At 33.8% G+C, this 26,589-nt stretch overlaps 1 protein-coding gene across 1 annotated transcript in view; it reads left to right on the top strand.

The window, feature by feature from the left end:
* LOC150110425 (protein RCC2 homolog) overlaps positions 1 to 26,589 on the top strand; it is a 198,403-nt gene that overhangs the window by 153,190 nt on the left and 18,624 nt on the right. The window contains exons 8-9 of the mRNA XM_090393729.1: positions 17,243 to 17,423; positions 23,175 to 23,353. Of these exons, the coding sequence (XP_090249855.1) occupies positions 17,243 to 17,423; positions 23,175 to 23,353 (360 nt within the window). The remainder of the gene's footprint in view (positions 1 to 17,242; positions 17,424 to 23,174; positions 23,354 to 26,589) is intronic.

Raw genomic sequence — 26,589 nt, 5'->3', positions numbered from 1 at the left:
TCATTCATCACTCACTTGACAAAAAAATTTCTTCTTCAACAGCTTAATGGATCATTTAGGCCTAAATCTGCTGCCACTACATTTCTCCATCAGTCTTTCTCTTAAGTTTTTCATTACCATATGCATTGGTATGTGTTTGGGGTCTTTTCTTGTCAGTTTTATTTATAAGTACTTGTTCGATTAACTGGTCATCTGCTCTCTAAACCTCACCAAACCACTCATTTCTCTTACTTATAAATGATAAGATATTGGGTCTTTAAAATAAATTCTGTAGTTCTTCATTATGTCTGCATTCATACAGTCCAGTATTTTGATTGAAAGATGATCCAAGAAATTTTCTCAGTACTTTTGTTTCAAATGTGACATTCACAATTATTTCTCTTTGTTGTTGATAGTGTTTCATAACTCTTTAATATTGATTGTAGATAGCTTAAATGGAGTTTTTCTTTGGATTTTCTTTATAATACAGGCATAACCCTGATCATATAACACATTAGGTTCCAGATTGCATAGTGAATCACAGTCCCTCCCCTTTCCCCTCCATTTGTAGATGTATGTAATGGTTGTTTTAAGCAATCATGATAAAACATTTATTTACATCAGATGCACAAAAAAAGTATAATTTTTGCAAATGAAAAAGTCATTCTGAATAGCTTGGTTTAAGGAAACTCACCAATCAGTTTGGTCATCACTTTTGCACTATTAAAAGTTTTTCCATTTTGGCAATAAGATTATCACATTTACAGACAGCTGTGGTAACTAGTGTAACACTTTTCACTTCACTTAGAACTTTATCTTTGTTTTTAACAACTGTAACAACAGAGTGTGAGATAAGTTTCCTCTGGCTTTCTCTCTGTGTTCGATACATCTTTACTAAATGTAATAATTTTCATCTTAGTATCTAATGTAATAGGTTCATGCATCTTCTTTTCACTGCAGCAACAATACCTTACTTTGAATTTTATCTACCATTATGAGCAACAGTAAAATAATAGCGAGTAACAACTTTGTAAATAAATTGAGTTCAACAATACTGCACATCTGTTGATTTGGCAGCATCATGTCACTAAAATCTTAGTGAATTCTTGGATTACTTTACAGATCTTTGGACGGATAATACTGGCATCAAAAATAATTACACCAGAAACTTACAAAATACCTTAAATGATATGATAACAATGAAAGAATTAAAGGACAACCTAAATAAAATAAAAAGTGCCAAATCAGCAGGAGAAGGTGGGATAAACTCTGAACTGTTTAAATTTGCTGGGGAAAAAATTCATCAAAGATTACTAAAATTTTAAAATAAAATATATACAAATGGACAAATACCAATAGAATGGAATACAAGCATAGTAATACCTATATTTAAAAAAGGGGATAAAACAAAACCTGCTAATTACAAAAGTATTAGTTTATTGAATACATGCTACAAAATATATAGCAGAATACTTAATGAAAAACTAAAAATATACAGTGAAAAAATATTATTAGAATGTCAAAATGGATTTAGAAAAGGATGCTCTACAATAGATGCAGCTTTCTGTTTAAAACTATTGGGTTGGCAAATAAGTTCGTTCGGTTTATGCGTTAGTACAAGTTTATGCCGCTTTGCCTGTCGCTATTTCGCAGTTGAAAGGCAACATCTCACATAATCTTTCAGTGAATTTTCGTTCGGCCTACTTCAGTTGTGTGTGTGTGTGTGTAACATATTTTTAGAAATGGAAGGAAATAATGTACATTACTGGCATATATTGCTTTTTTATTTCAAAAAAGACAAACTAGCTGCGGAGGCTCATAAAAAAAATATGCAGCGTATATGGGGATAGTGCCTTAACAGAACGCGTATGCCAAAAGTGGTATAATTCCATTCTTGAGATTTCGACGTCAGTGAGTGAGCCTCGCGCCGGTCGCCCGACCGAGGTTGATTCGAGTATTGTGAAGGATATCGTCGACAAAAATCCTTCACAGTGCAGGAGATTGCTACAATACTGAACATATCCCATACAAGCGTTTGAAAACCATTTGCACAAGCTGGGATATATTTCAAAACTCAATGTTTGGGTGCTGCATGAATTGACTGAGGCCAATATGACTGCTCGCATATCCATCTGTGATTCGCTGTGACGTCGCCAAGAAAACGACCCATTTTTGAAGCGGATGATTACAGGAGATGAAAAATGGGTTGTGTACGATAACGTGGTACGTAAAAGATCATGGGGCACAAGAGCGAACCGCCGCAAACAACCTCGAAAGTGGGATTGCACCCAAAGAAGATCATGCTCTCTGTGTGGTGGGATTATAAAGGTGTTGTCCACTACAAGGTGCTACTGTCATGCAGAACAATTGATTCAACTGTCTATTGCTCACAGTTAACGCGACTGGCCCATGCAATTAGCACAAAATGTCCAGAATTGGCAAATTGGAAAAGAGCTGTCTTTCACCACGACAATGCCAGAGCCCACACATCTTTAGCAACCCGGAGCAAATTGTTACTTCTTGGCTGAGATGTTTTGCCGCATCCTCCGTATTCACCCGACTCGGCACCTTCCGATTACCACTTATTCCGATCGTTGCAGAATTCTCTGAACGGGAAAACCTTCACTAATGAGGAGGCTGTCAATTTTTTGCCAGTAAACCTCAGGAGTTTTATGAACGCGGCATAATGAAGTTAGTGGACAGGTGGCAAGAGGTCATTGATAAAGAGGCAATATATAACTGACTATATGTATTATATATATTAAATAAAATGTGTTTCATTCCACTCTGAAAAACCGAACGAACTTATTTGCCAACCCAATACTTATAGAAAAAAAGGAAAGAATTTAATTTGGAAACTCATCTTTTGTTTATAGATTACAAAAAAGCATTTGACAAAGTAAAAAGATATGCTGTTTGATATATTACAAAGAATAAATATACCTTATATTTTACTACATGCATTATTGAATATATATATAAAGATAATGAAATAAAAATAAATGAAAAGTTGTATGAAAAACAATCTATAAACCAAGGAGTGACTTTTCAACACTTTTCAATATTAATACAGTGGAACACCTTAAACAATGAAGGTATAGAAATTTACCAGAATAACAAAATAAATATATACTCTTATTTGCAGATGATCAGGTAATAATATCAGATAAGGAAGACAATTAAGAGCAATATATAATTTAAACATTATAGTAGAACAGTTTGAAATGAAAATTTCCATAGATAAAACAATGGCATTTTGTGGACAAACTGTTAGAAGCAAAATAGTTATTAATGATAAAATAATATAACAGATAAATACTTTCAGTTATCTTGGATGTGAAATATCATATGAAGGAGAAAAAGACATAAAATTAAAAACTTCAAAATTTTTACAGATTATTGGCCTAATAAATAGAACACTCAACCCAAATATAGTACAAAAAGAAACATGCTTGAAAATATACAATACTTTAGCAGTGCCCACATTATTATATGGCAGTGAAATTTGGGCAGTAAACAAATAAGATAAACAAAGAATAAAAACAAGTGAAATGAGATTTATGAGAAGAACTGCAAAATACACATTATTAGATCAAAAAAGGAACAAAGACATTTTAAAAGAACTAAAAACAAAATCAATTGAAGAAAAACTAAACAATTATAAACAAAAATGGATTGAACATGTAAACTGAATGGCCAACACCCGACATCCTAAACAAATACTAAAATATAAGCCAATTGGAAAGAGAAGGCAGGGTAGACCTCAAAAAAGGATATTGGATGGATAATGAGACCAGAACAGACCAATATGGTCTATACCCGTAATTAGTGTTATGATGATGTCACTAAAACTATCACATGAGCAAATGTGGAGTCGTATAAATGGCCATTGGTTATAATTGAAAAGCACTATATGAGCAGATCGTTGTAAAGTGAAGCATTGTGAGATAGGGTATTACTGTATTCTAGACTTTGGGAGGTGTAAAATCACAAAATATCCATGATTCACCTTTTCAGTTGTCTCCTCTATCTTTTGATGCATATCATGTGGCTGTTAACAGTGACTCCTAGATGGTTAAAATTATCCACCTGCTCAGATATATAATTATCAACAACCAAGTTGGATTGCTCTTGATGGATCCTTGAAATGCATATATTTATTATTTTCCTGGTTTATGACAAAACCAATATGCTTGCTTGCCTTGATAACATTTTGATGAGAGTCTTCAAGCATATTAGTACCATCATGATCATAATCCAACAGGATGCTGTTCCCATTCATTTCATCCTCTGTTCATTTAGGTCCTTTTTTCCAGGGCTAGATTAAACAGAGTTGATGAAGGAGCATCTCCTCGGCAGAGTCGAGATGCTCCTTCATTCTGATGAATTTCAAATTTGCATATATTTCTATATCTTTAAGGTATTCTAGAAAATCTCACTACATCCCATAATGTGCTTCAATGCATACTGTTGTCATGTTTGTTGATAGTCCACAAATACTAGGTGTAATTCTTTATCAAATTCATAATGGTTTTCTAAAAGTTGTCAGAGCATGAAAATATAATCGAACAAAAAATATACCTTACATTTTTTTTTGTGCCTCTCCTTTTAAAATCTCTTTCTTATTTTTATATTTCTCTCTCCCCCTACCCCACCTTCTTTTCTGTCTGATTACTAAACTTTGTGACACATGAACCTTTAAATGCCCATGAGCATTCCAATGATTTACCTCTAATTTCTCTCTACTAATTCCTTTCCAAAAGAAATCGTAGCTGAATGAAAGCTGCTCAGTGTTCAAATGGTCTAATCAAGGTCTTATAAAGAGAAGACAGTAACTTTCTTGTCCATATTTTTGTTTTCATCCATATTTGACACTAGCATAAACAAACGTTGTTTACACTTGGGTAAACAACTTCTAAGTAAAATAAATAAAATAAAATAGATAAAATAAATTTAAGTATTATCTCAATACTTGGATACACCAGCTATATAAATATAAACTTATATACCATATTTTTAGATAGATAACGCGCACGTTATCTATTCAAAAAAGTCTAAGTTCGTTAAAAATGAACACGCACGGTATACATTTGAAAGGTATGAGAGGTAAATCAAATGTAATAACAAAACTAAGGTAGAAGTATTGCTTAATATTTATTGAACATTACACTATTCAAATCCAAAAAATTCTTGATCAGACTCAATATTGAAAGAATCAATTGCGATAAAAATTTCGTTTGGTATTTCTTCAGCTTCATAATAATTGTCACCGGACACCACTTCATTCCCTTGTGCTTTAATAAAACCATTTCTAACACAGTTTTCACTTACAGCAGCCCAACTTTCTACAATCCACATAACTATATCTTTATATAACGTTCTTTTCATCTGCCCTGTTTTGTTATATTCGTGATGCCATTCATCATCCAGTCTTCCTCCCACTTAGCCTGCAAATTGTCTTTGAATGGTTTATTTGCTGCAAGATCAAGGGGTTGGAGGTTTTTTTTTTTTTTTTTTGTTAAATCACCTGAAATGACAGCCAATTTGGAATACTTACAATTGTTTTAACCTCTGCTGTCATGTGTACCCTACGACTCCAACACTAACAAAGATTTTGGGTTTAAAAATGCCATTTTTCTCTTTTGCCACACACACATTCTCCAACCAAAATTTCATAACCTTGGAATTTATCCAACCTTTATCATTAGCAGTAGCAATAATATCTTTGGAATCACAACCTTTTGGAACAGTCTTTCTTTTGAAAATCACCATCGGTGGCAGTTTGGAACCATCTGCAGTTATGCAGAGAACCACAGTAAAGTTAGTGTAAAGTAACTTTTGTGCTGCCCTATTGTAGCAACTGAACCCTCTTTTGCTCCTTTCAGATTCACAGTCCTAGAACTAGGCATGTCAAAACTTATGGCAACCTCATCCATATTCCCAAAGTGACAAGCATCAAACCCCACACAAGTTTTCTCTCAGAAACAAATGAAATTTAGCTACTTTCACTTCCCAGTCGCACGGCAAATTTTATCCAACGCTAGTGGAGGAGCTCATACTTAAATTGTTTCTCTTCATAAATCCAAAAACCCAACATGGGTAGGCCTTGAAATCCTTTATATTATCGTTTTACACAATTCTTTTCGATTCCTGCAACACACAGACAGTAGATATTATCATGCCTTTAGCTCTTTCACTAACAACCCAATCAAACAGTTTTTTTTCTATGGTTGGCCACAAGCACCTTCTAAACCTCATAGCATGTTTTTTCGTAAACATTTCAGGACTGTTTCAGCCTTTTGCCATTCACGAACACTACTTTCTCCAACAGTGAACAATTTACCAACTTCACGATTTCCTTTTTCCTTTGCTACTTCTACCACCTTCAAGCTTGAATGGTGCTGTATAGGATTTTTCTCCGGGAAGTATTTCTGTCTTCCATGGGTAATTCAGATCTAATAACAAAATATAAACAAATAATGATTTACTGTATGAAATATTTTAAAACAGAATGTATGGAATAATAGACCACTGCTACTAGCAACGCATGTGCTTTTAAAGAATTCCTCTGTCTGTACTTCCTAACTCTACCACTAGTTGGCACATGCACATTATCTATACATCAAAAGGAGTGATAAATGTTGGGGGGGGTGCATTATCTATCAAAAAATACGGTATGTATGTATGTATGTATTATATACATATAGCACAGTCATGAAGGTGCATTCGTGTGCAACTTTTTATTTGCTTATGCTAGAGTAAAATGGATGAAAAATATAATATTTTGTCAGATGCAGTGTCTTCTATCCCAGTGAAAGAGCTTGTTTGTGCTGTTGCACTTTTGCATTTCCTAACTACTATCTTAGATCCTTTACCTCACCCAGTCTGTTACATGCACCACATCAATGGACCGCACTGCAGTCCATTGATGTGATGGAGTAGCCCTTGTACATCTACCTCTATTTCCTTCATTTCTTCTCATTACTTGAATGATATAACATTAACCATATCTTTTCTGCAGAGGGGTGACTTTTGGAATTTCCACACTCTTCTCTGTGGTATGATTACTATTTCTGCTCTCCTGATCCAAACATCTGTTCTGACCAATTGACTGAAATAATCCTTATTGAAATGAGGGCCTTCTCCTTTGCAAATTCCTAATTTCTATTTAAGCCATAGTTCTCTTATCAGGGACTGCAAAAATGTGCTTTTTGCAGTCTGTGGCAGCAAATCCAAAGCAGACTTTGTAAGGGCCAAATGATGTAAGTTTGCCTTCTAGTTCCTTCACTTGTCTATTGGGCATATTCCTTGTTTCCACCTTTCTCGCATCTTGGTGATTTCATGATAACATCATCTAAAGAGAGACTAAGAGAAATCACCTCCCAGTACAACAAACTATTCACCACATTTCTCCTCTCATCTTTTGCTAGAAGTACACTGGAAAAATTCTCATTAGTCTTGATAATACATCGTCTAGTCAAGATGTTATCTCTTCCTCCAGTTGTTCATCAGATTAATATCCATCCATTGTTTCCCACACCTTCTGTCCAAAAAGAAACCAAACTTTTTGAAAATAAAAGAAACTAGTGGTGCCACCTGTTGCATCTTTTTGTTGTCTTGTCGAAAGCAGCAACCTCCATTAGTGTTGTGTCAACAGTTTATGACATTTGTTTCATTAGAAGTCGAGTTATAATAGTGCCAAGAGTGACTGTGTTTTGATGAATGGTCAGAAAATGAGTTTCAAACAGAGAGCTGTGATTGACTTTTTTATGTTAAACTTGATAAAAAGTTTTACAGAAACGCATCAAATGCTTCAAAAAGCATACGGTGATGAATGCTTATCCCATACTCAAGTTTACGAGTGTTTTAAGTGATTTCAAAGTGGTCGTGAGACACTTGAGGATGACAAAAATCCTGGCTGTCCAAAAACTGGACTGAGCGAAGTTAACATCCAAAAAGTGCGTGATTCATCAAAGAAAACCCAACATCGTCTGTGAGAGTGATTGAAGATGAATTGGGAATTCCAAAATCAACTGTGCACAACATTTTGACAGGCGTTTGTGCCTTAGTAAATTGAATTCGTGATTTGTTCCACACAAGTTAACCGACAACTAAAAAATGTATCAAATTGAACACTGCAAGGACCTCATTTAAACCGCTCGTAACCCGATTGTTACTGGTGACGAAATGGTGTTTTGAGCCCGAAACAAAGCGCCAGAGTGCTGATTGGAGACCACCAGAAGAGGGGTATCCGAAAAAAAGTTGCTCGAAGAAGTCAAAAGTAAAGACAATGCTGATTTGTTTCTACGATTCCAAGGGCATTGTCCAGAAAGAATTCATTCTGCCTGGCTAAATAGTGAGTTTTATCTCAAAGTTTTGAAGCGATTGATAGCGAGAATTCGTTGCATACAGCATGAATATCGTGATGCAGTCAGCTGGTCACTTTTGCATGATAATGCACCATCTCATTGTTCGAACATTGTGAGGCAGTTTTTGAGTAAAAACCAAGTTTGTGTGTTGGATCACTCACCATATTCACCTGATTTAGCACCCTGTGACTTCTTTCTCTTCCCTGACTTCATTTGCTGATGAAAGGAAAGCGATACGACACCATTGAAAATGTTTGAGCGGCAGTAACCACGACCCTCAACAGTATCCCAAAAACCGATATAAAAAACTCATTTAATGAATTAATTGACCATGCCAAATGTTGTATCAAAGCTGAGGGAGAGGATATTGATTGAAATGAATGATTTGAATAATTATAATTGGCCTGTGTTTTATTTTCTATCAAAAGTTCGGTTTCTTTTTGGACATAGGGTGTATATAAGCTGTCATACTCACTTAGCATCTGTCTATCAGTATATAAGCAAGCCTTTATCCAATATGTCCTAAAAAGTAAGATAAAAGTTAGCCATCAGAGTAATGTCTCAGTTTCCTCACTCCGATATTTTCAAAGGTCAACAACTGCCTGGAGATCCATCATAATTATTGATTACCAGTACGGATTTCACCATTCTTATTCTACAGCAGACCTCATACCTTTTGCATGTCTGGCAGGCATGCCACAAATTGTGTGTGGCATGTGCTTCAATTGAAACCAAAACTGCATAGATGGGGGGAATCATATATTTGCTTTGGGATATATTAGAAACTAACAAATAGGGAATATCTTATACAGGACATCCAAAAAAGAAATATTAATTAATTTTTATTTATTTAATTTTTTTTTTTTTATTAAAGGTCTTAGAAGTAAATAGTAAGAACTAAAATAACAAGTGCAGATGTCAATTATTAGCATTTAGATGTAGATCTAAATGCTAATAAATCTCTACATGCTGTCTATCATGTCCAATAATTAATTTGCATTCAGTTTCTTCAATGGTACACTGCAGTACAGATGTAGAAATTGTTGTGATGGCTTCCTGAATATGCTATTTGAGTTCCATGGTGTTTGTTATAGTAAACTTGAGAATTAACATAGCCCTATAAATAAAAACTAAAGTTAATAAATCTGGAGATTGAGTGGGCCATTTTATAGGGACCCCCTCCCACACACACACACCAATTCATTGTTCTGGAAATGTGTTGTTGTTTATTAAATTACAACACCTGGATCCCCTTCCTCCTCTCCATCATCTCTACAATCTCTTTCATACTCATCTGTTACTTATCCCACTCTGTAGAAGGAAGCACATATCCAGCCTATTCCAAAAAAGGGAAATAAAAGTATGCTATCAAACTACCTCTTATTGTCATCACCAGAATAATGGAGAAAATTGTCAACAGTTGACTTCTTCATAGAAATCGTCAGTTAATCAACAACTACTAATATGGATTTTGCCAATCTAAATCCAGAGCCAGCTTCTTAGTCTAAGTCTACATCACCCACTACCGGACACATGGTATGGAAAGGTTTGGATAAATGTGCTGCTGCCCTTGACATTTTCAGAGTATTTAATTGTGCCTGGCATTGAGGCCTTCTCAGTAAATTGCCATCTTTTGGTCTACCTGCCACTTTGCTGTAGCTGAGTAGCCAGTTTTTCTGTGGTCATTCACTCCATGCCATGCCATGGTGGATGGATCCTTCTTTTGAGCTTTGCCACTAATGCAGCAGTTCTTCAGGACATTTTTTTGTGTTCTATCACCTATTCTCTTTTTTTGCATACCTAAATGACCTATTCTCAGTAAATGACCTATACTAATCCAGTCTACAACATTCTACAATAGTACACTTCATTCACCCTACTCATTGGACAAACTACACCACATTCCATGCATCAAGGTCATTTGCAACCAGTGTCTTAAACACTGATCTCATGCCATCCTTCAGTGGGGTGAGGATAATCTGGTCACTTCATTCTCATCAGAATCAGAATGCTGTCTTGCCTTTTCTCTCATGAAAGGGATTGCAGCTCACTTTCCCTTACTCTCAGTAATACACAGTAATACAAATCACCAGACTGGACTGTACATCTTTCTCTCTCCACAGACTGACATTTATCTCTAGCCTGTCCTGGCATGAAAACATCACATCAATAAATTCCTCAATCTCTAAAAAAAACTAGGCATTCTTTTCCAGTTTTAGATGCTACTTTTTATCCATTCAGTTGTTATTCAGAAAGTCGACTGTTGGGGACTTTCTCCATTATTCTGGTGAGGACTGAAATGATGACAATAGGAAATAATATGATAGCATACTTTTATCATCTACTCCTGCTTCCTTTCCACATTTCAAGCTTTTGATGGCTTTTTCTACTTCAAGTATGGATATGTATTCCTGATTATATGCTGTTCAGCATTTTTTTAACCACTGTGTTGTCACTGCTTGTTTCATTGAGCAATTTTTTGAAGTAATTACTCCATACATGAAGGATATCTTTTTCTCCAGTTTTCATCACTTTTATCATCTCTAAGTCCTTTTACTGTACTCTTTTCTCCATTTCTGAGCTTTTTCAACAATATTTTGCCGCATTACTGATATTTATTTTCTATGCTCTTGCCAAAGTCTTCCCATGACTTTTGTTTAGCTAGTTTTACACAGTGTTTAGCTTTCTTACATTTGTCTCTGTATTCTTTAAGAGCACAAGCTGACTTATTCTCAAGGAACTTTCAATATGCTTTCTTCTTTTCCTTCACTGCCTCTTTAACTTCCTGTGTCCACCATGGGATTCTGATTTTTCTATCCTTGCAGACAACCTCACCACATGCCTCTCTGGCTGAATCGGTCAATGTTTTCTTCATTGCTTGCCATTGAATCTTCAAGGTTTGGTTCCTGTTCTCAAACTCTTTCAGTTTTTCTTCAATAATGTTTGTGTATTTTACTCTACAGTTCACATCTGAGAGTTGCTCAACTTTTATTCACTTTAAAACTTTCTTATATGTTCTTCTTTTTAATATGAAATTCAATTTTATCCTGCTCAAGACTAAATGGTGATCATTTCCAATTTCAAATCCTCTGTACACTAATGTCCTGCACCCATGAGAAAACATCATTATCAATGATAACATAGTCAATGAGGCTTTTATGCACATTTTTATGTTGGAACATTATGTTAGTAATAACCAGTCCATGTCCTGAGCAGAAATCCGACCAGTATTTGCCATTATTATTAGCTTTGCTCTTTTCTCCAAATTTTTCCAAAATATTTTTGTATGTCTGACAATCATTTTCTACTCTGCTATTTAGATCCCCAAACAAGGCTCAACTTTTATTTTTTTCAATTTGTCAGTTGCTTTCTCTAAAGTCTCAAAAAATGCTTCCATTTCTACCTTAGTAGAACCTTTTGTAGAACCCTAGGCACAAATAAGTCTTATTGTGCAGTTCCCACATTCTGATATTTTGCCCACATCAATCTACTTGATATTGTCTGCCATTCAAGAAATTAGCTTCATATTTAGTATTGAGTACTATAGCTACTCCTTTTCCCCATTGGTTATTGCCTGAATATAGTGTTAAGAGATTGCTTATTTTATTTCATCTCTATAAAGAGATGTTTACTCCAAGTGTTAATTTAATTTCAACAGGGGTTCAATTCTGATTGGCATATTGACTTTTAACTATTTTGTTTAGAATCTGGAAAATCACTGACTCAAGACCAATGTAAAAAATATATACATATAATGAAACTAAAACAATATTTACACTTTAAATAAAATTACATAACTACAAAAATAACTGGCCAAGGCCTAAAATAAATCTGCACGTTAGATATTTTCTTATCCAAAATGATTAAAATCATTTATTCCCTGACTTATTCTATTATTGGATTGTTTGATTGTTTGATGAATATTAAACCTTGTTTAATATTCATCAGAGTAAGTTTCTTTGTTAGGCCCTTTAAAATTTTTCTTCTTCTTTTTCATGGGATCCATTTTCATCTCCCTCATGTAGCATACAAGATTAATCTTCCTGTCTCATTGAAGTATAAACATTCTTACCTCTTGCAGTTCTATTTAACACACAATTTACTAATTTTTGTGCCAGAGGAAAAAAGTTTCTTATACTACTTCATAAACAACATATCTAAGTTGCTCTCTTCATGTTAAGCCACTTGACAGTTTCATATTTCACCAGTTACTTTTTCCATAGTAATCTGGTGTCCATAAGATAAAATATGAAACTCTCCATTCAGTGTTTCCTCAAACATTCAATTAAAATGTTGGCTGCAATATCAACTTTTATTTACTAAATACTTGTTGACAGTCTCAACTCATCCAGATTATAGACTCACAGTTCTACAATTCCTTTACAGATTCTATTAACATTCTCCTGACTGTCACGTAAAACTTAAAAATTTCCTAAGAACAAAATTTCTCTGGTCTGCATTCTTAAACTTCCATTAGATCTCCCTTTTGTTTTCCTTGGTACCCCAATACTGAACGCTCTCTCTGTCAGCTGTCAATCACCCATCAAACTCCTTGCCGAGCATGCACACTCTATGTAAATGGCAAGCAAGAAGTTATGCATAATAGTTGACATGTTATCTCCGTTAGCATAATAAGAATGCCTTTACAAAACACAATAAATATCTCAAAACTTAATAGTTTTAAATTACAATAAAAAGTTTGAAAATAATGTAACTATCAGAATCTAGTAAGTACATCAATTTCACATGGTTTACATTTACATTTCATTTTGACAATAATAATATCAAGAACGTGCACGTTGCAAATGTCAATGTATGTGTTACAAAACCAAAATTAATAATATATTTAACATATAGAAATAATTGTAAAAAGATTCATAATGGTAAATTATGATTATTTTTACATCAGTTTCATCTTTCTCTCAAAAAAAATTTTTTTTTTTAAATTTCAAAATTTTTATCTTACATCTAACAAAACTTTTAATGATGCTTATTCCTAGATCTTAAATAATAATAGGAGGTTCTTGCTGATCATTATTTACAATCTCTGAATAGGTACTAGTTTCAGAATTATCTGATGCTAGAGATAATTGGGAATTTACATCTCCCAATTCATTATATTTACGAATTTCATTTCTGTACTTTTCAAATATTTCACGTAAATTATTTGAATTATGTTCTGAGTTTACAGAATCATCACTATCAGAATCAAATTCTATAGGCTGAGATTCTGTATCTTCATTAACTAAATTACAGCTATTTTCACATTCCTCTGGTTTATTTAATTCTAAATTAACTAACCTATAATACTCTCACTATTTCATCCATCTTAGATTCTTTTTGATTATCATCACTCTTATGTTGTACATTATCTGAATTATGTACCCTGGAGCTTCTGGAATTTTTTGCATTGGGTTTTTGTTTTATCCGAATTTAATTTTCTCCTCTGCTGTGTTTTTGAATTATGAGGTTTGAAACTATTCTCTTTTCTACCATCTGATTGTGAATGAGATGCATAATTAGTTATCAGGAAAACAATCCTCATCTTTCAATATTTTATTCATATCATCTCCTAACATAATTAAATTTCTCCTCCCTAAAAATTCCCTTTTTAACCTATCAGAGTGTACATTTACAAATTTACTAGGATTTCTGACATCTTGAATCCTAAAATTCACAGGAGAAAGTTGGTTTAAAATTCTATATGGACCTGAAGCTTTCCTTCCTAATTTCCCAACTCTTTTTATACTAGATTTATCATCTAACAATACTAAATTTCCTAGTGCAAATTACTTATACTTTATGAAATGTTTAATATACTATCTGGTTTTCTGTGAACTTAATTCTTTATTCATCTTATGAATGACATGAACTTTGGACTTCTCTTCATTTTGATTCCAATGGTTATCCCTGAATGATTTATCATCACCAGATCCTAGAGATCTAGATAGATAATCAGCTACTATATTTCTTTTTCCTGGAATATAAGCCACATCAATATTATATTCCTGCAATTCCAATGCCCACCTAATTATATGTTGATTTTTATCCTTCACAATACTTAGGAATGACAGAGACTGGTGATCAGATCTTATTTTAATAGGTTGTCCTAACAAGAAGTAACTAAATTTTCTCAGGAGAATTATGAGGTTTGACAATAATAATATCAATAACGTGCACACATGACCTTAAAAAAGGAAGCTACTGCTTCCTTTTCTAAGGTCGAATAGTTCAATTCTGGACCTGATAATTTCCTTCTAATAAAAGTTACTGGCCTAAAATTTTCTCCTTCTTTCTCTTTCTTTTCTTGATAATATACAGCAACAATGCAGTCATTTGAAGCATCAGCAGAAAGATAAAAAAATTTCACCGAATTTTGGATAAATGAGAACTGGAGCTTTGGTTAATGCCAGTTTTAAGTTGTCAAATGTTTCTTGTTGGGCTTTGTCCTAGTTGAATCTAAAATCTTCCTTATCAAGTACACAATGGGTCTTAATAGATGTGAACAATAGGAATAAATTTTCTATAGAAATTTAACATGCCAATGAATTTACGAACGTGCATAACTGTTTTTTGAGGTTTAGCTGATAATATGCTTTCTACTTTTGACTAAGTTGGAATAATTCCTTTGTTGCTGTGCTGATTTTATGACCTAAATACTCAACTTCTTTTAAGAAAAATTGGCATTTAGAGCACTTTACAGATAAGTTAGCTTCATCTAATCTCTTTAAAACATTCCACAGGATTTTACAATGACTAGATCCTTTGAATAAATCAGAAGATCATCCTGAAAACAGATGACTCCATTTCTCAACATATCTGATAACACAGAATTCATTAAAGATTGGAATGGCATGGCAGGATTTCTTGCGCCTTGTGGTAATCTACATAGCTGATATTTCTGCTATCTAGTAGTAAATAACGAAATCCCTTCATCCCTTTGAAGAAAGAAGACAAAAAAGTATTTTCTGTCTTCTTTCTTCAAAGGGATCTGAAAGTACCCAGAATTTAAATCCAATAAACAAAACAAAAAAAGAAATCAATAGGCTTTGTAACCTTATTGATGGCTCTCAAGTCTAAGACAAACCTTAGGCTTCCATTTGGTTTTTCAGTTAAGGTGAATGGGCTATTCTACTGAGAATTTGACTTTTCAATTATTCCTGCAGCAGTTTCTAAAATTGCTCCATATATTTCAGTGGAGTCTGATATTGCCTAATGTAAATAGGAGATTGAGTACAAATCTGCACTGAGTGTTCTACTGCATTAATGCAAGACATTGAAACAATATTCTCTGTGAAAACACCAGAGAAAACTTCAAAGGCAGATTTAAAGAATTTCAGAATTCTATTCCTTTCTTAACTAGTGTTTACTGATTTCAGTGAATTCTGCATTAGATTCTCTTTTATTTCCTCAATGTTTTCCCTCTCATCTTTTTTTCGAGTCTCAATATAAGAAAATTTAAGAAAGACGTTTAAGAAAATCAATTTCAAATATTACTTGTACATTTGGATTACAAGATTCTTTAAGAACTACTAATGGATGACAAACTTTCAAAGGAAAACAAGGAATTGAAATAAAAGCATTTATTTGCTTATCAGCTGAAATTTCTGATTCAAATATACCCTTCAGTTTAATTGGATAACGTAAAACTAAAATGTCATTTGTAATTAAAGTTTTAATTTTGTTAAACAAACTATAAGAAATGAGTGAATTGTGAGCACCTGTGTCAAGTAAGATTTCACAAGGCACATTTTCAATAAATGCTTGTAGAACTGTCAAGGATTATTTCCATTAGCATAAGGAGCTAATGCTACATCAAACTCTCTTTTAGGGTTTGAGCTGTCTTTAGCTTTACCCATGTCTAATGAGTAGTTTGACATTTCTGTCCTTGTCAATATGATATTGGAATAATAATTATTTTCAAAATTTCCTATATTCTCAGATTTCTTATTTTGAAAACAAAGTTTATCCCTAACATAACAGTCTTTAGCAAAATGACCAGGTTTATTGCATCTAAAACATCTTAGAACATATCTCTTTTGAGATATTTTATTCCTGTCAGGACCATTAGATTTGCAAGAGAAACATTGATTATCTGCAATAAATAATAATTATTTATTTAACTAATTGGATTAATGAGCCAACACCAAGGTGAAATATTAACACACACACACTTCAATCTACCTCATAAATGCATTTTTTCAGATCTGTTTTTTTTTTTTTTTTTCATGAAGACTACTCAATTGCTGCTTTTCTTTTAATAGGTCCAACAGATGGTTATCAGCTGCCTAACATCCCTTTTCAGTACAACTGCAGACATGCCAGTGTATCTCCCTTTCCTGTTTAATTCAATTCATTTCTCTCTCTCTCTTCTCTCCTTCCTCATAAAGTGTTCTTAAACAACTACAACCTCCAAACTCTTTTAAGTAAAATATTAATAGATTTCTTCTTTCTCAGCTGTCAACTGCAGCACATATATAGATACTGATGTGTTATAGGTTCTCCTACCTGCCTTGTATAGGACTAATATTTAAAAAAAAAAATTAAAAAAAAATAAAAATATTATTAAGCCAGTATTGTACATTGTTCGCTAAGGCATCACAGGTATAAAGGTAGGAATAGGCACACAGGCATAATCCTGCAGTCCTAATCTGCCCAAGATTGTATCATTTTAGTACTCATTCTGATTCACTTCATTGTTGGTCCTTTCTGTGTGTCTATATGCATATCTTGCTTTATGCCTGTAAAAGTGACTAAGATAGAAATATAGGCTTAATAATTAAATAAATATAGTTAGTATCCCTATATCAACATGATTTAATGGGTTACTTTTTTCTGAGTTGTAAAAATCACTACTGTGATTTACAGTAATTTTTCATTTACCTAACTTTCAGGTTGTTCTTGATACTAATAAGAGATGTTTTTCTTGGGGATTTGGAGGATATGGTCGATTAGGTCATGCAGAACAGAAAGATGAACTTGTGCCACGACTTATCAAGTCATTTGATGGGCCTAATCGAGGAGTGAAAAGTGTATATGCTGGTGGCACTTATAGTATGGCTGTAAATGAACTTGGTATGTGTAACTTTTATTTTACATGTTAACTCTAGTGGCAAATTGTTTATAAAGAAAATTTCTTTATATCTATAATGACAGCATCATATTCAAAATTTTTGTCTAATTTATTGTTTTAACTTTAAGTATGTTTTTTGAACAAACCTTGATACCTAGAAGGCAATAATGTAAATCTGATAGAGATTTCTAAGAGGTTTGCATTAACATATATGAACCATTTGCTTATGACTGGCACATCTAAGGTAAAGAATAGGCATTGAATGCACATAGATTAATTACAGATAAACAAATATCCAATTACAGGTGTATTATGGAATATGCAATAAATTACTATGATAGAAATTGAATTACATGTCATCCTATAAACTGTAGTTATTCAGATGCATATTTATGAAGAACCTTGGTTAAAAGGGGGGGGGGGGGATTTATGAATAAATATTAAAAGGAATAAATCTCCCACACCATCACCAGAGTGCTGCACAGGCATATGCAAAACTTACAATAGCAGGAAATACAGTAAACCCTAAAAACCTATTTTAAAATAATCGATAAGGAAAATTTTTTTTCTAAGAATTATCGAGACATTGGATCTATTCCTTCTGTCTTTTAACTCCAAGAAAGAAAGGCCTGGCTAATCATAAAAGATTAGCAATACTTATCTTGTTTTTGGAAATCACCTGAGGTATAAAAGCAAAATAAAGAATTATGAGGTTTTATGCAAAATTTTTAAACTTGGTGATGAATCTAGAGACTTTATTTGAGACTGAAATATATGAGCAATTTTATATTACAAGATTATGAATCATTTACAGAAGAATGTAAATGATATAAAAATAGTATCTGATTATTTTAAAGATTATGAAATGTTAACTGTAGTTAACAGTGACTTCAGTTTTCTGTATAATGTTTAGTTTATTTTTGATGACTGAACTGAAGGGAAATAGGAATGGGAACTATCGATAATGTGAAAAATATTATTCAGCACCAATATATAAAACAATGGCAACTTAATGATTTGATAATTCTAATAAAAATTATTGAAGCAGCATTTCATTTAAATAAAAAAAAAAAATTGTACGCAGTTTTAGCTTACATCAGTAAATTTAGCATACTACCATATAAAAGTGCAGTTCTATATTCCTAGAGATAGGAATGGTAGGGGTGGGGGTACTGATTGCAATAAATGCCTTTGTCTTCTTTTGATTTTTGTAGATAATGCACCATGGTATAATCAGAAAACAGAAATATTGCTAATTATTCATATATCTTTCACTTGGCACAGAAACCAAAGCAACTAATATTTTAATAATAATTATTAATATTAAAATATTATTAATAATGCTATTTTTAAATGTACTTTTAAGATATTACCTATACCATGAAGACACTTCATAAATATTAGTTTTAAACAAAAATTCTAATGAAAAAACTTGAAACTGGCCTGCCATATATATGGAACGTATAAAAATGTGTCCACATGATGTGGAAAAGACATGTTTCACACTCAGCTAAGCTCCTGACAGATGTGGCATATGTGCAAAACATGTATGCCACACTAACAAACCTGGCACAAGCACCATACATGGTATTTCTGGATGAAACACCAAATTCCAGTAGAGTAGATAAGACTGACTGACTACTATACAGTGACAACTTATAATTCTTAACCATTTAGGATGAATTTGTATATGTACACATTTTTGTCAACAAAAATCAATACGGAAACAATTACCGTGTTAGAGTAAAACTTCAGTTTAATATTAATCAAATAAAATTAATTAACCATTCTAATCTTAACAATAATGGTGGCATAAAATCCCAAGAATTTGGATGGCACATATTCAGCCTACTCAAGTTTTCCAGCACCCTGACTTTAGGACTCTAAGCAATTATTTCAGCTTTTATTGGCCACCATCCATACTGTTTTGTTGTAATTTATATGTATACTTATGAGTAACTTTGTGTGAACTTGTTGCTCTCTAGCTTTTATTTTTGTAACCAAATAGATAATAATAATAATAGGACTCTAGTGTTGATGTAGTAAGTTGTTTTTTTTTTCACCGGAGGTCAGGCCAATAGTTTTAATGGTTGACCATATCTATGTAACTTTAGCATACCATGCAGATTGTAGTGAAGCTTGAAATGTTGAGTTTTTAGATTGGTTTATATTAAACTGAAGATTTACTCTAACACAGTAGTTGTTTCCATAATTTTTTATGATGAATTCTGATCACTGTGTAACTTGAAGGGAAAAAAAAAATCTTTATTTGTCTTTAAGTTACTAAACACAGTAATTTGTAACCCATGCCAGCCAAAACATCTTGGAAGTGTTGAAATTGGGAACAAGTGTCCAAGGTGTCTTCATAGTGATAAATACAGTAGTGGCATAAACAGTTGCAGAGAAGTAATAGAGAAATGCATTAAATCAAATTAATCAGTCACATTAGGTGAAATCCTTCTTTATATTCATGCAGGTTATTTGACACATGCCTCATATGTCCCTCCATATGAGGCATGTGTTCATGTTGGAGGGGACTTCCTAAGGATAATACTGATCCTTTTCATTCTTATTCTTTTACCATACGTTTCTTCCCATATTATTTTATCTGCTTCTCCTGAGTCTGTTTTTACTATCCTGTCTTCCAGACCACCATCGCTAGGATCTAATGCCTTGTTGCCATGTTTACTGTAGTATGATGATCCATGGACATCCAGAATCTCACAGTATTGTATCCAGGCCTTGAGCAGCATTTCAAACCAGTGGAATGTGTTCCAGACATTTGATAAGAGGTTGCCCTTGCTCTGCCATGGAGCATGAAGACAGATTTTTGGTTCTAACAGCAAAATGCAATTGATGCACCATGGCAGGTCAGCTTGCAAATCAGCTTCATTCAAGCACAGGTACACAGATATCTTGACAAACCATGGAAAAACGTTTACAACAAGTAGACCTATATAACCAAAGGCCTGTAGTTTGCATCCCTTTATTCGCAGCTTATCATGCCATGTAATGAGTCGTGTTTGTAATTGGGATAAATTGGGAGAATGCGATGCTCCCAAATCAGTGCAACTGTGTCTGGGTGAATTGGCTGCGAGAAGGGAACTGATGAAGTTTGAAAGATGTGTTGTGGTAGGATGCCATGTTACAGTCGTATCTGTTCAGCAAATTGTTGACAAATTGGGCCATCTCAGGTCAAAAATCAGTGATTTTTGATCTGAGCGCTATCCACATTCGACAACCCACCACACTTTCCAAATGTGACTTAGGATTCAATGTAAAAACAGCCATTTGTTAGCTGACGTGTTGAACCTGGAGTCCTGGCATTGACTGGAACATAAATCTGCACAAAAACATTCAGAACCAAAGTTCACAACATGGGTTTCCATGGTAGGACTGCAATATTTGACCCCCCCCCCCCTCCACGTTACCTGAACCAACATGCAGCATTGTCTTCAGTGGTGCAAAGAGCATGTATAGTGGGATGTGGAAGCTTGGAAATCTGTGTTATGGAGTGATGAATCATGTTACATCCTTTACCGAGTAGATGCTCAGCGAACATCTCTTCCTAAAGCGCGTAACCCCAACTATGAAATTTGGAGGTGGTGGTATGATGGTATGGTTCTGTTTTTCTTGGTTTAACTTCGGACCTCCATTTGTGCTGCCATGAAAATTTAACTCTGAGAGATATCTGAACATTCTGGACAATGCAATGCTTCCTACTCTGTTGCCATTGTCTCTTTCAGCAGAGACACTGCACTGTGTCATAAGGCTGCTGCTGTAATTGTGTGGTTTGTGGAAATGAATGTAACCATGCTTGACTTTGCCTCCACAGAGTCCTGATTTCAACCTTATTCAAGGGATGTCTACCCCACAACAGTTCAGGAACTCATTACATGCCCACAGGAAGAGTAGGCCAAAAATTCCCATTGATTGCTATTGTACACTTGTGGAAAGTATGTCTCATAGGATTGCTGCAGTCACTGCAGCAAAAGGTGGGTGGCATGGCTGTTTGTTCCTTACACTATGGTGTCCATTAACTTCTTTCCAAGCAGTGTGTGAAAGATGTCTTGAATGTCCAATAGGGTTGAAATTAGGACTCTGTAGAAGCCAGTAAGTGTGGTGACATTTGTGTCCACAAACCACTCAATTACAGCAGCAGCCTTTATGACATGGTGCGCTCTCTTTGCTGAAAATACAATGGTCAGTTTCCGTAGAAACGCCACAGAGTAGGAAGCATTTCATGCTAAGGATTAGTTGTTCATATGGGTTCACTCTTTTTTTTTTTTTTGGACAGAAGCACATTTATGTTGCATGACAGTGACTATTACATACATTACAATGCTGATTCCTCCTCAGAAACAGCATCTGCTAAAAGTGTCTGACAAATTGATGAGCAAGCATTTCCTCCTGCTTCTTTACAATCATACTACTCTACTAGTCCAGGCTCACTGTAGTTTAATAGATGATCTTTTAAAGATGCAGTTTATGTGATGTTGTTTGCATTGAACAATAGGTAATGTTAATGCTAATACACTGTGAGGAAATAACATCTCCGCGACTTCGTGTAATACATGGATGGCACTGACGAAGGTTAGCATTGTGTTTAGAAAATATAAAAACAGTAACAGAGGAATTAATGAAGGGAAAAAAAAAGTAAATGGTGACATGGGAAGGCTTACTTCTACTCAAATAAGGATAGTACTGTTGCATGAATGTTAAAAAAGAAAAAAAAAAAAAGAAGTGCACAAGATATCTATGTACATTTCTATGCTGGTCAGTGGCAAGCTGTGAACATTCATCAGGATGAATTCAGAAAGATATCTGCTCTGCTACAATTGTTATATTAAGTCTATTCCAGCAAACTATGCCCCTGAATAGAAGCAGATAGAAATACAAGGAAAGCTATATCAATTGCCCAAAATCTTGGGAGACGTTGACTATAAAAATTGATTGAATATATTTTTTATAATCAAAATAATTCCTACATGTTTCATCTGCCTATTTGGTAATTCATCAGTATATAGGAAAATGGTACAAAAAAATAATAATAAATAAATAAAATAAATAACATAAGTGGAAAGAAAATCTATGTTCAGATGCAATTAATAAACTATTAGTAATATAAACTGTAGAACATTCTTGTGCTGATTTTACAGGTCAGTTACCTTGCATTGCCTGGTAGTGATTATTGAAATAATTCTTTTTACAGTACCATTTTTCTCTAATCCTGAAGAAGTTACCAGATATTTAATCAGTGAAACTTGGAACGATTATTTTGATTCATGTTAGTAAAAATAAACTAATTGAGCATATTTATTAATTTATTTTATCATACATAAAATAAAGAATTTCATCATTTTAATACCAGCCTCTTCTATCAGCCCCATGGCCAAGGCCAGTTTAATAAGCACTGTTTTAGAAGGTATTTACTGGGATATTAGGTTTGTTTTTAGTCACTTTCTTTCTACATCTTAACTCTTGTATTGCCTTCATGAGATGAAGAAGTATTTGCCTTTTCAGGCAAATGCTTTTGTGACAACAACAAAATGTTGTACCACTAGTTAAATTTTTGTTTTAATTTACATGTTCCACTTGTGTATTATTTTGTTATAATTATTTTTGAGATAATAACAGTTTCCAGGTATTGTGATAGACCATTCATTTTAGAGAAAATATGTTAAGTAAATTAGATTCATATTACTTTGGTGAGTATATATCTGTAGAGTTTCTAAGATTTATTCTTTAAACAGGTGTGTTGTTCTTCTGGGGACAGAACAAGAGGTCTGGTGAAGCTTTCATGTATCCAAAGCCAGTTCAAGATTTAACTGGTTGGCAGATTCATGGTGTGGGGTGTTGCAACACAAGCATAGTGGTTTTAGCTGATGAAAGTGTGATATCCTGGGGACCCAGTCCAACCTATGGAGAATTGGTAAGCATTAACAAGCAGGGAATCAACACTTCTGTAAAAAATATTTGTTATTATGGTGTTATATATACTACGTGACAAACTCTCTTTTACTTAAAATAGATATCCTGATTGCCAAAATTGTAGGACATGAATGATTATGGGTGTTTCACAGCATTAATAACATCTAACAGGCATTATTAATGTTTCATAGACTGCCGTGCCTGTCAGTTTTGTGTATTCTGCTGGTTTGCAGGATGAAAATCCATGTTTCCTACCATCTCTCTATGAGACTGCCTAATTAATTTATCTTTTGGTGAAAAATTCTTACAAAGGTTCTTTGTGTCCTACAGATGATTCAAACCCAAATCTTTTTTAACCAGATTGACTGAGTAATGAACTCTGGGTAATTTGTGTACTAAAATTTTATTTTCATGTTTTCTCTTCCAAATATTTTGACACTATGGAAGCAACAAAAGTAGTGGAAAATTTCTTGCAGAGTAAAAAAAATAAAAATACATAATAATAAAAATTAGCCCTCAACGAGTCTGTGCCACTTTCAGAAGAATCACACATTCTCTTTTTTTAGAAAGTGTATTGTGTGTCATTAAAATCCTCCGAGTGTGCAAAGAACATTTTCTATGCCTGTCTAGTTTGCAGCTTCCATGAATTGGTAAAATATTTGAACAACTGGCACAATGCTGTCAAATCTGATTTCTATATTTACTGCTCTTCAGAAAGAACAATGGGAAAACATTACATTTGATGTCTGTAGGAATTCAGAAAACAGACATGTGCATGCAGTCCCTTATCATTATCCCATCAACCAAATGACATGAGTCATCAGAATATTAAAACATAGGGCTTTACATCATCACCAAGCCAAGACTCTAAGAACTAATACAATATGTCTCAGTCATTGTGCCATTTTGATCTGGCCTTAAGTTTTATCACCATTTAAAAAAAAAAATGTTCTTGTAGAACAGATATCTTAATTTATATACAGTAATCCCTTAGTTATCTGACTATAGCAAGAACTCATTTTGCTTGTCTGATAATTGAAGTGTAGGTTAACTGAAAGTGCACTTACGTAATACTGCATCAGGAGTTTGTGGCACACTAACCCATTCTGGGGTTGGATAATTGAAATATTACCGTATTTTATGCTTGATTCAGTCATCTGTATTGGGATTGATGACAATGTGTAGATTTATGTGCCTCTTGTATGCCAATATATCTTCAGGTCTTGACTAGGAATGCTTCACCAGTATCCACAAAATAATATACTGAATAATAAAGAAAGAGCAGTTAGTCATTTCACAGCTTCTAGGTTTGTTTCTTTCCAGTTTTCTTATATTTTCTTCTCCTGGATTAAAATATGATTGAAATGTATAGTTATTAGTAAAATTATCAGGCTTTTAATCAAATATGATTAAAGTCTTATGTATTGCTACGAAACTTCAGTTAAAAAAAACTACATTTTTTTTTTACTTAAGTTATCTAAAACTTATAAAACTTTATTAAAAAACCTTTTTTACTTAAATTATCTGCATTACATTTTATTTGTATGTATTTTGTTGTTAATGAGTCTAGAGATATTTTGTTATGCATTATGCTGGCCTGGTTGGCTGAGTTGTTAGCGTATCCACTCTCCAGCCAAAAGGCTGCGGGTTCGAATCCCGTTGGCATGGATGTTTGTGATTGTCTGTGAAAATACTAATGGTGGTGGTGGTCGGCAGTAGATGGCATTGGTATAGATGATGAAAGTAGTTGGTGGAGGTATCCTCCCTCGATGAGTCTTTGGACTCCCTGGAGGTGTAATAATAATAATAAATTATGTTATTACACTGAACTATGTGTAATATGTCAAATGACACATATTATATAATTTTAAATGACATGCAAATGAGACAAAAGGAAACAATTTAGCATTATTAATGTTACTGATATTGTCCCTTTTATACCTGTAGATTCTCAGTTTAGCTGCAAAGCACTTACAATTTTTGATCCATTCTCCTGCTCTCTCTTTTTCTCTCTCTCTCTCTCTCAGCACAGGTTAAACAAGATTTCGGTTTGAATCATCTGTAGGACACAAAGAACCTTTGTAAGAATTTTTCACCAAGAACTTTAGATTCTTCACAAAGAACATCGAAATTACAGCTTTGTTGTTAAATTCTCAGTAAAAGTTCTGTAATTCCCAAATCATGACTAAGATATTGAAAACAACACATTTGTTGCAACAGCTTATGGTAATAACACATCCACCAATGTGGCAGAGTGGAACAGAATTCAAATTTCATTAATCGAATTACTTGAATGCTTTTTTACCATCATCATACAATCCAGAAGGTAAATAGGTGTAAACATAAGCATCATCTTAATATATTGCTGCTGCTGCTGCCACATCACAGTCAACTCTCACTTATAACAGACTATTGAAATGCCCTGCAAAACACATAGCATTAACCCTTTAACTGCTGATTTTATATTCTACTGACATTGTTCCATGTGCTGAATTAATTTTGCAACAAATTTATAAATAAAATCAATTAAAATTCTTACCGAAGTAAGAAGTCCTGACAGCATCATACAGTCTTGATATACACTTGTTCACCCACAAAAATGGCAATAATAGTGTTTTATATAATTTGCATGATCAAGGGGTGTCAACTTGATTACACAAATTACACACATTAATTTATGTAGAAATTAATTAAAATATATAAAGAGCACTATTATTTACAACACAGTTATTACTAAGCCTACTAAGTGCCAGGGTATGAAAATCCTAAAAATTTAGTATGGAATGATATTTTTCTAAACAGGGCTGTACACAGAGTCCAACATCACATTTAGTGTACATATAGAGCTTTAATAGCTCAATAACACCTTATCCCTACACTTTTTAAGCGCCTCCGTAGCGCAATTGGAAGAACGATGGTACATTGCACCCTTCGATTGGAATAGGCCTAAGTTCGATTCTCGTTGCGACGGGAGGAATCTTTACCTGGACGATTTCAATCGAAGGTGAGTTAGCTGATCTCATACTGAGGTAGCAGGGATTTTTCTCCCAGAAACTCGGGTTTTTCATCCTGCATACAGACAAATCGGCCCTTCAGAACACACGCAATTTACAGACAAAAAATACTAGTTGTGGTAGATGGCATTGATGGAGATGATTCGTAGTAGAGGTTCAGTGTAGTAGTTGAGACAGTTGTAGGTGTCCTCCCGCGATGAGTCTTCGGACTCCTTGGAGGTGT

This window comes from Typopeltis vanoorti, chromosome 1 (genome assembly GCF_054136105.1).
Source record: "Typopeltis vanoorti isolate ZY-2024b chromosome 1, IOZ_Tvanoo_1.0, whole genome shotgun sequence".
NCBI lineage: Eukaryota > Metazoa > Arthropoda > Arachnida > Uropygi > Thelyphonidae > Typopeltis > Typopeltis vanoorti.
The sequence above is the reverse complement of the archived record's forward strand: the minus strand, read 5'-3'. Positions and strand labels throughout refer to the sequence as shown.